Consider the following 12,743-nt stretch of genomic DNA (forward strand, 5'->3'; position numbering starts at 1 on the left):
TAGGGGCCAGTTAGCTAAGACCTCTGCCCCATATTACCCCACCATCCTATGTTGACTCATGTGTAGCTTCAACCAGGCCCTCAGGAAATACGTCCAATCTGGTAGCCAATCAGAGTCCTATCCGGCCACAAGCAGGAACTGTTCTTGCTATTTTCAGTCAGATAGATCCCTGACACCACAACCACAGTTGCTAACCAGATGTCATGAGCCAATCATAAAATGATTCCTGTATCAGTAGGGATCTATACCCAATCACTTCAAAGTACACTTAATCACAGCTGGAATTCCCCTAAGCAGGCTTAAAAGGGGCTGCTTTACCCTGACCCCAGGGTCAAAACCATTTCGGGCAGGCCCCAGCATACTGGTCTTTTCTCAAGGATAAAGCTGCTTTCTGCAATTGTGTATCAGGTGTCTTCTGGTCATTTGGAATGATCTAAGTAGGGAGGACAGAAGCCAGCATCAGGTGTTTTCATCATTCTCCACGTTCTATTTTGAGACAGGGTCTCTATTTGAACATGGAGATTGCTGATTGAGGCAGACATGAACCCCAGAGATCCTGTCTTTGCTGTGCACCCCACAGTGTTGGGATTAAAGCACTTGCCACCACAGATTTTGGCATGGGTTCTGGGGGCTGATGCTTGCAAAGCAAGTGTTTTAACAACTAAGCCAATTCCCAGCTTTTCAGAGCACCTTGTGAGTGGGGCTTTCTTCTCTACTTTTAGTAGTGCAGGCTGAGTTGGTAGCACAGAGGCAGGGGAATGGCAGCAGTTCTATGTTAACTTCTTTTTGGTTGCTGTGATTAAGTATCATGGCCAAAGTCATCTGCCGAAGAAAAAACCAATGATTTTGGTTTATGGTTCCCAAGGGATAGACCATAATGACAGAAGAGGCATGGCTACAGTGGCCAGGACAGGTAGGTGAGAGATCACATCTCCAACCACAACCATGAAGACGAGAAAGCGAACTGGAAGCAGGTGGAGCTATGAATGTCAGTCTGACCGACAGGTCCAGCTGGTCTCTCCCTGGGGCTGAGCGGGATGATGAGTGTCGAGCGCCCCCCACACCCTCCTGTCCACCAGAGAGAAACACACTGGGCCGGGGGTCTTGTCGAAGCAGGAACTCGCTTTATTGTATCAGGAGTGAACTAATATAGGTTGGGGGGATGGGAGGACGGGGTGAGAATAGCGGGCCAATGAGATGATGCTATCTCAGCAGTTACTAGGCAGAGGCCAATTCTAGGTCAGGTATGCGGAAGTCATGTCCCAGGACAGGTCACCAAACTCGAGCTAGGCTCGGGAAGTTACACTGGGCCTCACGCCCGGGCCTTATGGGGACCAACACTCTCAAAGGCCACTGCCAGTGACACACTTCCTCCAGTAAACCTGTGCTACCTAAAAGTCCCCAAAGCAGCCCCACCAACTGGGAATCAAGTGTTCAGATACCCCATCCTATGGGGGGGACATAGCTCATTCAACCCCACAGGTGTTGACTGTTGACCAGTAAGGCCAAAAGGCGAGAGCAAGGAGAGACAGCTGGCTAATTAGAGCTGAAGAGGACACAGCTGAGCAGTTCAAGAGCCCACAGACACAAGGTTCATAGGGAAGAGGAGAGGATAAGGAGAGAAGACTACGCAGAGCAAGTGAAGAGTTCCAGGTAACTGTCAAGCTCATAACTGAACATAGCAGCTTTATTTGTAAAAACCCCAGAGAGCGACAAGATATTTTTCAGGAGGTGAGTGGATAAACAGAGGTATACCCAGTTAATGGAGAATTACTGAACCCTGGGGACAAACTTGCTTCCTGCTGCCCCAGGGCACCCAGGAAACCTAGCCATATGTTCCCAAGGAAGGAAACAGATAGTTTCTTGTTGCTCAAGGCCAGTCAGCCTTGTGACATTCTGGATAGGACAAAATAGGTGCAGAGGTCATGTCGGTGACTGGAAGGCCTGGGGAGGACAGGGGCCAAGGGCATCTGTAGAGAGGCATCATCATACCCGTGTCCAAACTGTGGGAGGTCGGGAATGGACTGCGAGCACCTCCTTGAGGAGGGGACACGAGCGGTGCCGCTCGCAGATGTGAACAAACAGATCTCTGTGCAGTGAGGGCTGAGCTCGGAGAGGCCACTGGAAACCTTGTATCTTCTGCTTGGTTTTTCTCCGAGTCGCAAACCCTCTAGAAATAAACTCTACCAAGAATTCTTTAAGGCTGTTTAAGAACAAAAAGACCGGAGAGGTGAGACGTGTTTAAAACGCAGTTGAGGGCCATTGGGCAGTTTCACAAGGTTTAAAGAACTTTTCCTAAAGAGACCGGGATGAAGACATCCTCTTTCCAAACAAGACAAGCCGCAGGCCCAGGCCCTCGTGTCCCTTGAAGGGACAGGGCCCCAGGGCCCCAGGGCCCCTCGAGGCAGCACCCACGAGGCGGAGGGGCGCTGGGGTGCGGGCCGGGGAGCAGCGCATGCGTGCGCTGGGGGGCGCCAGGACGCATGTGCGCCTCGGGGGCCAGGGTGACTCAGCGCCTTGGCGGCCTGCGTCGGGGGCTCATGGGAGATATGCAAATGAGCTGGAGCATCATGGGTGAAGGCCCCGTGTAAGGCGGTGGTGCTGTGTCGAGGCGAACCTGGGTTTGGCGTCCATTAGCCGCCTCGCTCGGAGCTCAGCCGGGAAGGTGAGGATGAGGAGGCAGGGCTGAGGGGCCTCTGGGACTGGCTGGGTGGGGTGGCCTGCACCGGTGAGGGGGTCTGGCTGGGAGTGCGGGCAGGGCTGAGCGCCTGGCTCAGGCTTCCCGGCCTCCTTCAGTCGGTAGCCAGGCCCACGTGTGAGGTTGGGGCAGTGAGCCCTGAGGAAGCTGCTGAAGCTGGGGGTGTGGTGAGGGAGCCCCAGTCTGCTCGGGGTGAGCAGTGAGCCCCAACACTCCTCCCCCAGTGGGCTCCGCAGCCTGCCCAGCACGGGGCGCCAAGCCTCATTTTCTTTGCCTTTCCAGCTCCCCAGACACTGGAGCAAGTGTGAAGCTGGAGACGTTTCTGCGATCTCAGGCCTGTCCACTTCTCCAAGGAGGTATTCATTGAATTGGCACCCAGTTCTTGCACCGCCACCCCGTGTCCTGGAGCCCCAAACACCCCAGGCCTCCTGCTGCACCCCGTTTTCTCCTGTTTCTCCCATTCTCGGCTTTTCCCGCATGTCCCTAACATCCCACGGCCCCCAGATCCTGTAGACCTGACTTCCTGAGACTGCCAAGCAAGTCTTCCTCTCTCTGTCCAATCAGCTACAGGCAGGCGTCTGGGCCATGTGTCCCCCAGTCAATGTTTACCATGCAGACAAGGGCATGTCCCAGCTCTGTGAGGCCTGGCTCTACCAGCTTGTCCACGAAGAAGAGGTGATTTGTTTTGCTTGCTTCAAGGCAGGTTTTCTGTTAGTTAAAAACATGGTGGAGATGGGAGAGTGGGAAGAGGAATGGGGTGGGGCACCCATGGAACTCTCGGAGGCAGGGCCTGAGCCGGAGGAGTGCATGGAGTTGGAACCTGCCTTGCCACAGAGCCATGAATATTGTCCACAGGCTGCCTCTGAATGTGGAGGGTCTAAGAACCTGATACCAAGCCCTGTAGCAATGGCACCCCAGCCTGTGCCCACTGAGCTGGGGCCTCAGGAAGCTGTACCCCTGGACCTGGACCCCGAGGATGCTGAGTGGACCCAGGCCTTTCCCTGGAGGTTGTATATCTTTGATGACTGCCACCACAAACTCATCATCCCTCCTATGTCCTGGTGGGATGTTTTCAATGTAGGCCCATTTCATGGGCAACCTGTATTGTTGGAGTTGAGCCCCATCTGGCCCATGGTTCCATGGGAAGCAGAAGCCTGGTTGATAGACCTGAAGTTCTTCTTACTGTTGAATAGCTTCGATGCCATCTTGTACCTGTTGTCAATGACTCCTGTCTGGGCTGTGAGGACCCGGGTCAAGCGCTGGCAGGTGTTGCTGGACCCTGGTGAGTTGACGTTGGTACAGCTACAGAATGCACCTGAACAGCAGGACCTGGACCGCTGGAAGCTGAGCATCCTGGAGTCCTCAGATCCGGAGGTGGAGCTGGTGCCCGCTGACTACAGCCTGCGGAAGGGAGGCTTCAAGGTGCACTCCTACCTGCCCTGGCACAATAGCACCCCAGAGGTCTGGAGCAGGGAACCAGGGGAGGGGCTCCCTGTCAGAGAAGTTCCATGTAATTGTAACCTGAGTGACTCGGACTCCCTTGATCTCGAATCTAACGAAGGCATTGATGCTTAGGCAGCCCCCATTGCCCCAGGGCCCCAGGGAATATGAAGAGCCAGAGGTTGCCTGTTCTGAGTAGCAGGGGAACTGTTGGTCTAGGATTTGAGGGGAGCATCTAGAACAGCATAGGGGCTTAGGGACCTCAGAGGGAAGTCTGGCATATTTACATCAGGAGTTTAGTTGTCCTCAGCTGACCAGTGTTTGGAAGGTGAGGCCTAGCTGTGTGTATAGGTGGAGTGTTGTGTATTGGGTGTTGTGGGGGACAGGTCACAGATTTTGTCCTAGTATGTGCATGGACTCTGAGGCACTGGTTGCCCTGGCATGTTATGTAGTTAGATCCTGTCTTTGGGGTCATGAGACCTGGTTTCAGGGTTAACTGTACAGAGTGTTTATGCTCTTTGTTTTTATTCATGCTCCTTTTGAATGTTTCTGTTGAATAAAGTTGGCGTTTTAATTTTTATTATTTTATGTGTATGATTTTCCCTCCATATACTGACTGCCCTCATGCCTAGTACTTGCAGCAGCCAGAAGAGAGCATCAGGTCTCCTGAAGCTGGAGTTGATGCTAGGAATTGAACTCAGGTCCTCTAGAAGAGTAACCAGCGCTCTTACCGCTTAAGCCATCTCTCCAGCCCCAGTTGTCAGTGTTCAGTGGAGGCCCTATGCAGTCTTCAGTGGGTCTTGATAGAACAACCTTCTCGCCCACTGCTGGCTTCAGGGGCTTGTAGTTCCACAAAAATGGGAGTGGGGCACAGTGTGTTTTGTTCTTTCTGAGTCACATGGTCACAGTCTCTATAACCCTTGTGCAAGTGCACAGGGTTTTAAATAAGAAAGAACTCTGTGTTGAATAGTTGTATGTTATCTGATTGACACAATGCCCTGGAAGTTGAAAGGGATCCGTGTACCATTCCATATGTCTGATCTGCTAGTATGAGACAGTGTCACACCTCAGCACCTGCATGCTCTGCACAGAGGGAACAAAACAGGATAAGACACCCATGTACCTCATCAAGGGACACTGAGTGACCATTATCTTCTTCATGTGAATGACCCCTCTAGAAATTTCTGCAGTTCTCTGGGTGTCTCTGGCTGGCATCACCTGGTGATTTAAGTGGTTCAGTTATTAAAGACAGAAGAGTCCCAATCCTGGGGCCATCTTACTGGTCAGTTAATCACATGAGAGAATCCAATTATGGGTTTTCTTCATTTTTTTTTTCTTTTTGAAACAAGGTCTTACTATGTAGTTCAGGCAGCTACAAACTCATGATCTTGCATCAGGCTCCTGAGTACGGGGATTACAGGTGTTTGCCATAACCCTGCCTCAAACATTGCTTTTTTTACCTAACTTTGTGTGTCATTTTTCTTTCATGTCTTCCAGAAGTGTCTTAATTCTTGCCACACAGGGTTCTGATGCTCATTCCTGGAGAGATGGCACCACACTGTTGTATAAAGAACACAGTAAGGAGGTGTTGCTGCCTCCAGTGGCCTGGAGCCTGTGGTCCAGTGTACCTAACTCTCCTCCCTAACAAACTGGGTTTGTCTTCCTGTATTCCCTCCTCTCTCCCTCTCCTGGTTAAGCAGTCAATCACAGCAAACACTTTGTTGTTGTTTTGTCTTCATTATTAATTTTACTTTTATTATTGTGTATGTTTAGGAGTTTGGGTGCACATATGACATGGTACACATGTTGAGGTTAGAGGACACCTCTCAGGAGTCAACTGTTGTTCTTTATTTAAACGGTTGCTGCCTTTTAAGCTACAGCTGTCTGAATCAGCAACTGCAACTCCACCGCTACCAGCAGTGGTTAGGCCTAGGCCGCAAAGGGAGGGAAATCGGTTCCCTCTGGCTCCGACTCTTGCAAAGCTATGAAGGAAACTTAACTAAACCTCTCTTCCTCTAAAGAACTCAAGATGCAAAGGTTAAGGTAGAATTCTGCTCTTCAGAGGCTTAATAGCAAGTAGCTCACTTCCTCTCCTTGCTCGCATCCTCTAAAAAGCCCTTTTGCTTTCTCTAGCCCCTCCTTATAAACCCTTTCTCACTTGGCTCCTCCTTACCACTTCCTGTCAGCTAGTTGCTGACTCAACCTCTTGACCGCAGGTGAATTTTGTTTAATCAAACACATCTTTGCATCATTAAATGTTCCAGAGCATAAACAAAAGTAACACACCTTGAAATAATATTCTACAACATTTCCCCCTTTTTGTCTAAATTAAAAAAATGAAAGGTTTTAACTTTAACATAATAAGACTGTACACAGTAAGAACAATTATCAAGTAAAGATTGCATTCACAATGTAATGAATGCTAGTTCATTTGTGTTTGGCAACTTAAAAGAAAATACTCCATTATCTATCCTATCTTAATGAATCTAAAGTTTTATAACTAATTTACTCTCTACCATAACTAAGGAAAACTGCAACTATAACTATCTAGTCTTCATCTCCATCAAAGACCCCAGAAGGATAATATTTAAAGTAAACAAAAGGTAAATTGCGAACAACTTCCAAAACTCAAGCAATGACAGAGACATCTGACTACCTGGACAGTCACCCAAAGTTCCTTCTGCAACATTGGGGCATCCATCTTCAGCCTACAGGCCCATAGTATTTTGCAGAATTATCAGATAAGCAGGAAATTTGAAGGACTGTCCTCCCTTGTATTGGCAAAGTTCATCAGTCACTTGTCTCAGTGTCCTGAAGCAGGAATTTTGAAGGACTGTCCTGTCTTGTTTGGGCAAAGTTCAACAGTCTTTTTCCTGTGTGGCCTGCATGTCCAATCTGCACAGCACATTGTCAGCAGTCAAAGGCAAGAACAGTTTCTTTGCTCAGTGGCTAATCTTGCCACAATGAAAGCAAACTCCAAAGGAGTTTCTTTGATGCCCATCATCTTCTCTGAGGTAATTTGGTGCTGCCAGGAGCAGATGTGTCTCATTGTCATGAAAAACTTTAACTTAAACAAAACATTTTTAATGTCATGTTCTATAGGTCTTTGAAAGGTTTGAAGACCATCTATCTAACTAAAATATATCTATTTAACCTAGAAAACATACCTAACATACCTACAAATTTGATTGTTATGAATGACTAACTACTGACCTATGTTTCTTGATTGTCCTATATAGTTTATAATAATAGCTTTCAAAAATTAGAACTTTACTTTACATTTTTAAATAAATTGCATAGGTACAATATTTTAACCAAGAGTAGAAACACATATACAATATGTGGTAACAAAAACTTTAAATTTGCATCAATATAAAACAACCCTTTAGACAAGAGTAGAAACATATACAGTGTAACAAAAATGACTTAAATTTATGTCAACATACAAAAATCCTTTAACCAAAAGTATATGTATGTATGTGTATATATATATATATAATGTTGAATTTGTATCAATATACAAAAGTTCTTACAAATACAAAATACTTGAGATCAATAGTTTTCCCTTAGTTTATAGTAGATTCAACAATCTATTATTTAAAGTAGATTCAACAGTCTACCCTTCCATCCTATAATTCCTATATCCCCCCTCCCTTTTTTTCAGAGATCCTTGAATGTAATATCATTTGCATAATTTCCTCCCTTGCCAATACCAGTAACAAATTAGTAAACAACCCCAATAAATGATGACAAGCATCCATAACCCACCAAATGATCAAATATCATTCTTCCCACCTCTTAGGAATATGGGCATCATCCCCAAATTTTCTTCCTGTTGTCTGGAGACGATGATACCCTGAAAAAACTGAAATGTTGACCAGCTTCTGAGAAAATATTGTGAACCAGGTAGAAGCATTGTTGTGGGGCCCCATCATACTTTTGGAGACTTCCAAGATCACTGTTAACAAAATTTATTGTTTACTGTGGAAAACGTAAACTTTATCAAAATGGAAAGTTTAAATTTTAAGATAGTAATACACCTAAAGAAAAACTTTAGAAATTCAAAATAAATTTTTGGAGAAAGAAATTTGTAACAATAGTAGTCCCTAGATTTTGGTTTTTTTCTGTCCCGTACCATGGCTCTTCTGATATGAGACAGAGGCTCTGAATTTTCTTTTAACAACATGCTTGGGTTTAGCGAAGTGGAGAGCCGTGTTCCAACTCCAAAGTCAGCTTTGGTTTATAATTGAGTGGGACAACAAATATTTCGAGAGCTAAAGAGATTTTTATCCTATAGGAAGTAATTATACCATCATACCAGATTATTTCTTTTCTTGGTAATTTTTTTCCAGATAGTTCTTCCTTCTTCTTTAGATGTCCAATGGTCCTTAAAGTCTTCAAGATGGATATTTGTATTTTCCTGTAAAGACAAAAACAAAACCCTGCCCGACCCTAATTTGTTGAGTTTTTCCTTTTGACATATTAAATCGCCTCTTTGGTGGATGAACTACCACCTCTCCTGATCGAGAGGTCTCTCCTGTTCAAATCAAATCTTTATTAATTTTGATGGTATCCATAGCTTTTCTTCTGTAGAAACAAAAGCAAAACCCCTTTTTTCCCTAATGTAGCACATATCCTGGTTTCCATTCTGAGGTCAATACATCTTTAAACTACACAGGCTAATTTAATTCTGTAGTTTTTTTCTATATCTCTCTGAAGCTGTCATTCCTTTCTCATTAGCATTTAGAAAATTTAAAGTTAATATAGTATTATACAATCTATCTCTGGGGAGCTTGGTTACTCCCTTCTGTTTATTAATCATTTTTTTAAAGTTAGATTTGACCTTTCTGTAACTCTTTGTCCTATAGGGTTGTGTGGTATACCTATAATATGCTTTATGTTCTAATATGCAAAAAAAACTGTTTCATTTTAATAGACACATATGCTGGAGCATTGTCAATCTTAATTTGTATAGGTATTCCCATAATGGCCATGACTTCTAATAGATGTGTAATTACAGAATCAGCCTTTTCAGAACTCAAAGCAGTATCCCATTGAAATCATGGATATGTATCTATGGTATGGTGTACGTATTTTAATTTTCCAAATTCTGCAAAATGAAACATATCCATTTGCCAAATTTCATTTCTCTGTGTACTCTTTGGGTTATATCCTGCAGGTAGTGGAATTTGGTTATAAAGGAACAAGTAGGACATTGTCTTATAATTTCCTTGGCTTGTTGCCAACTGATGGAAAAAATTCTTTTTAAACCCTTGCTATTGATATGGTGGGTTTTTTTTAATGAAATTCTGAGGCCTCCAGCACATTTCCTACTAATAACTGATCAGTTTCTTCATTATCTTGTGCTAGAGGGTCTGGCAGACCCATATGGGATCTAATATGTGTTATATATATGGGATGATTCCTATTCCTGATTATTTCCTGTAGTTGTATAAATGATGAAGTTAATTCTAACTTATCAGGAATAAGTTCAGCAGTTTCAATATGTAAGACAACTCTTTCTGCATATTGAGAATCAGTAATTATAGTAAGAGGTTCTGAAAAATCTAATACCTTGAGAATAGCATATAACTCTGATTTCTGAACTGAATCATAAGGGCTTTGAACCACTTTACTTATTTTTCCTGACTTACAACCTGCCTTTCCTGATCTGTTTGCACCAGTATAAAATGTAGGGGCTCCAGAAATTGGGGTGCCTTTTATTATATGAGGTAAATCCAATTAGTCTTTTTTATAAACTAAAATCTCTTACTTTTGGATATTTGTTACTTATCTCTCCCCCAAAAAAAAAAATTACTGCAAGCTCTTTGCCAGTCTTCACTTTCTGCCCACAGTGAAGCAGTTTCAGCATTAGTAAAAGGCACTACAATTTCTGCTGGGTCCATTCCTGTCAATTGACAAAGTCTTAATTTTTCTTTTAAAATCAACTCAGAAAACTTTTCCATATATGTCTTTAACTTTTTACTCTGTGTGGTAAAAATGTCCACTCTAAGATAACATCTTTGCATCATTAAACAAACATTCCAGAGCATAAACAAAAGTAACACACCTTGAAATAATATTCTGTAACAGTCAATTATCTTCTTCCAGGAATGATCACTCAGGTCATCAGCAAGAGATTTTACCTATCAAGCCATCTCATTGGTCCTTAAACCCTTTTTATGTGCAGGCCTCCTTTAAATAAAAAAGAAATGTATTTGCTGATTGATCTGTGTCTATGCCTGTGTGTGCACAAAGTCCAGAAGAAGGTACCAGGTGTCCTATATCACTCTGCCTATCCCTGAGGAAGGATCTCTAGTACCTGCATCTTGTGTTTTTCTCAACTAGGCTGGAAGATAGCAAGTCCCAGGTATCCTCCTGTACCACCTCCTTCCCTCAGAGCTGGCGTTGTCGCCATGCTGTAGGCACCTGGCTTGTTGCATGGATTCAAACTCCAGCCTTATGACTGCACAATAAGCTGAGCTATCTCTCCAGCCCCCAGGCTTTTAAAAAATTGAGTGCATTTATTTATTGTGGGGGTGTATAGGGGTATGGGCGTGAGTGTGCCACACCACAGCATACATTAAGTTGAGGTGACATCACACAACAAATTATTTGATATGAAAAATCCAATGGCATTTAACATGTAGAATTATTCTCTCCTTCCATCACATGGATCTATGGGATTGACCTCAGGCCATCAGTCTTGGCAACAAGTGCCTTTCCCCACTGAGCCATTTCACTGGCCCTTCCGGACTTCTTTTTTTAGATAATCTCACCACAGTGTGATATTCTGGGGAGCGGGGTGCATCATGTTGAGAGGCAGTCCCAGGAGTTCTCCATCTCTGTTCAGTGAACTTGCACTGACTCCTCAGTTCTCATCTAAAAATAAAGAGAAAAAACATCTGACCCAGCATAAACTCCAAAAGAATTATAGGTGTATTGATGCTTTTAGCAGCATTGCTCACAATAGTAAAAATTAGAAGCTAAATTTCAGCAAGCCATGAGCAAATAAATTGTGGCAATCCATACATAGGAATATCACTCTGACAAAAAGCAGCATGGGTGCATTTGTGCAGCATGGACAGACCTCAAAAGTGTCATGCTAAGTGAAAAAGGACTGTCAAAAGAGCACATACTGTGCGGCTGTGTTTATATAAGGCATTCAGAGTCGACCAGTCCTTCAGGACAGCAGGACAGGCCACTAGGGTCTGGGAGGAATGGCTGAATGGGTATAGGAGTTCTTCTAGAGTGATAGAAATGTTCTGGAATCAGGTGGGGTGGGGGTGGCTGTGCATACTATGAACACATTAAATGCCATTGAATTTTTCATATCAAATAATTTGGTTGTGTGAATGTCACCTTAACTTAATCAAATGTTGCAGTTCTAAGGCACTGGCTCAGAGAAGGGATCACCACCCTTTTCCCAGAGCGCCTGTGGAAAATCATGCCTACTGCCTATGGAGATGCTGGCCTCTGAGCTTCCACAGTCCCGTTCAACCCCTGCATTCGAAGCCGACCATCGTCACTCTCATTTGCAGTCACAGCTTGCCAGGCCCCTAAAGACTGTTGTTCCAAACATTGAAAAATGTTTTGTTGATGACTTAAAATTGAAATTTAATTGAGTTTTTTCCTTCCTCCATGATACCCCTAAGCAGCCCACTCAATACCCTCCCTACACTCAGCCAAAGCCAAATGCTGACCAGAAGTACATCCAGATACCCTAGATGGCTATATAAGCCATGGTGGCTCTGCTCCCACAGACCACAGACTCCTTGAAGGGTAAAACTGTGATGTCACCTTTCCTTCCCAAACCACTATGTTTGCCAAACATCACCTACAGCCCTGGTCTTGTGCCAGCACTTCATGATAGGAACTCACTGGACTCCTACAGTACCCTGAAAAGTTGGCTTTATCTCTAGTTGCATTTCATAGATGAGGAAACTGGGGTGTGGAGAGATGCAGCCGCTGCAGCCCTGACTACTCTGATCATTTGAATATCTAATCCCAACCCTGCCTCTGGTGGGCATGTGTTCCTGGGAATGGGGTGGAGGAATCCTGGAAAACAGCTGAGGTGTTCCGGGGAGGGTGTAGAGCTGGTCAGAGTGACACATGAACTCTTGTCAGTTGAGGGGTCATTTGTGACAGTGTTTAAATACATTATTAGGGGGCTGGAGAGATGGCTCAGTGGTTAAGAGCACTGACTGCTCTTCCAGAGGTCCTGAGTTCAATTCCCAGCAACCACATGGTGGCTCACAACCACTTGTAATGAGAGCTGGTGCCCTCTTCTGGCCTGCAGGGACACATGCAGGCAGAATACTGTATACATAATAAATTGATAAATTGAAAAAAAAAAAAAAGCTCTCCTGGATTTAAAAAAAAAAATTATTAACTACACATGGAAAAGCTACATGTGGTCAAAGACCAAAAAACCTTGGGAGACATTCAAGTCTTAGAGAAACAGTGCCTCTGGGGAGGAAGAAGAATGGGAATATGGAGGAGAGAGAGGTGGAGGTGTTCCCACTTAAATATCAATCTGAAATAACTATTGGGAAGCACTGTCATTTTATGATCTAGGTGGAGAAGGTATCCTTTACTCACTACG

At 44.5% G+C, this 12,743-nt stretch overlaps 1 protein-coding gene across 2 annotated transcripts; it reads left to right on the forward strand.

The window, feature by feature from the left end:
* Positions 1–2,476: 2,476 nt before the first annotated feature.
* Positions 2,477–4,721, forward strand: LOC131916522 (testis-expressed protein 19.2-like). 2 transcript variants are annotated; one of them, XM_059269884.1, is made up of 4 exons: positions 2,481–2,665; positions 2,981–3,054; positions 3,263–3,373; positions 3,554–4,721. In XM_059269884.1, exons 3-4 carry the CDS (start codon positions 3,284–3,286, stop codon positions 4,271–4,273), a joined length of 810 nt encoding a protein of 269 aa, XP_059125867.1. In that variant the 5' UTR covers positions 2,481–2,665; positions 2,981–3,054; positions 3,263–3,283; the 3' UTR covers positions 4,274–4,721. The 2 variants fall into 2 exon arrangements, with proteins under 2 accessions (XP_059125866.1, XP_059125867.1); XM_059269883.1 differs by having other exon boundaries at positions 2,477–2,665; positions 3,263–4,721.
* The last annotated feature ends 8,022 nt before the right edge of the window (positions 4,722–12,743 follow it).

The sequence above is a fragment of the Peromyscus eremicus genome, chromosome 8a (genome assembly GCF_949786415.1).
Source record: "Peromyscus eremicus chromosome 8a, PerEre_H2_v1, whole genome shotgun sequence".
NCBI lineage: Eukaryota > Metazoa > Chordata > Mammalia > Rodentia > Cricetidae > Peromyscus > Peromyscus eremicus.

Coding starts and splice junctions, on each gene's coding strand:
- LOC131916522 (XM_059269883.1), top strand. CDS start 3,284: ATGTGTCCCCCAGTCAATGTTTACCATGCAGACAAGGGCATGTCCCAG.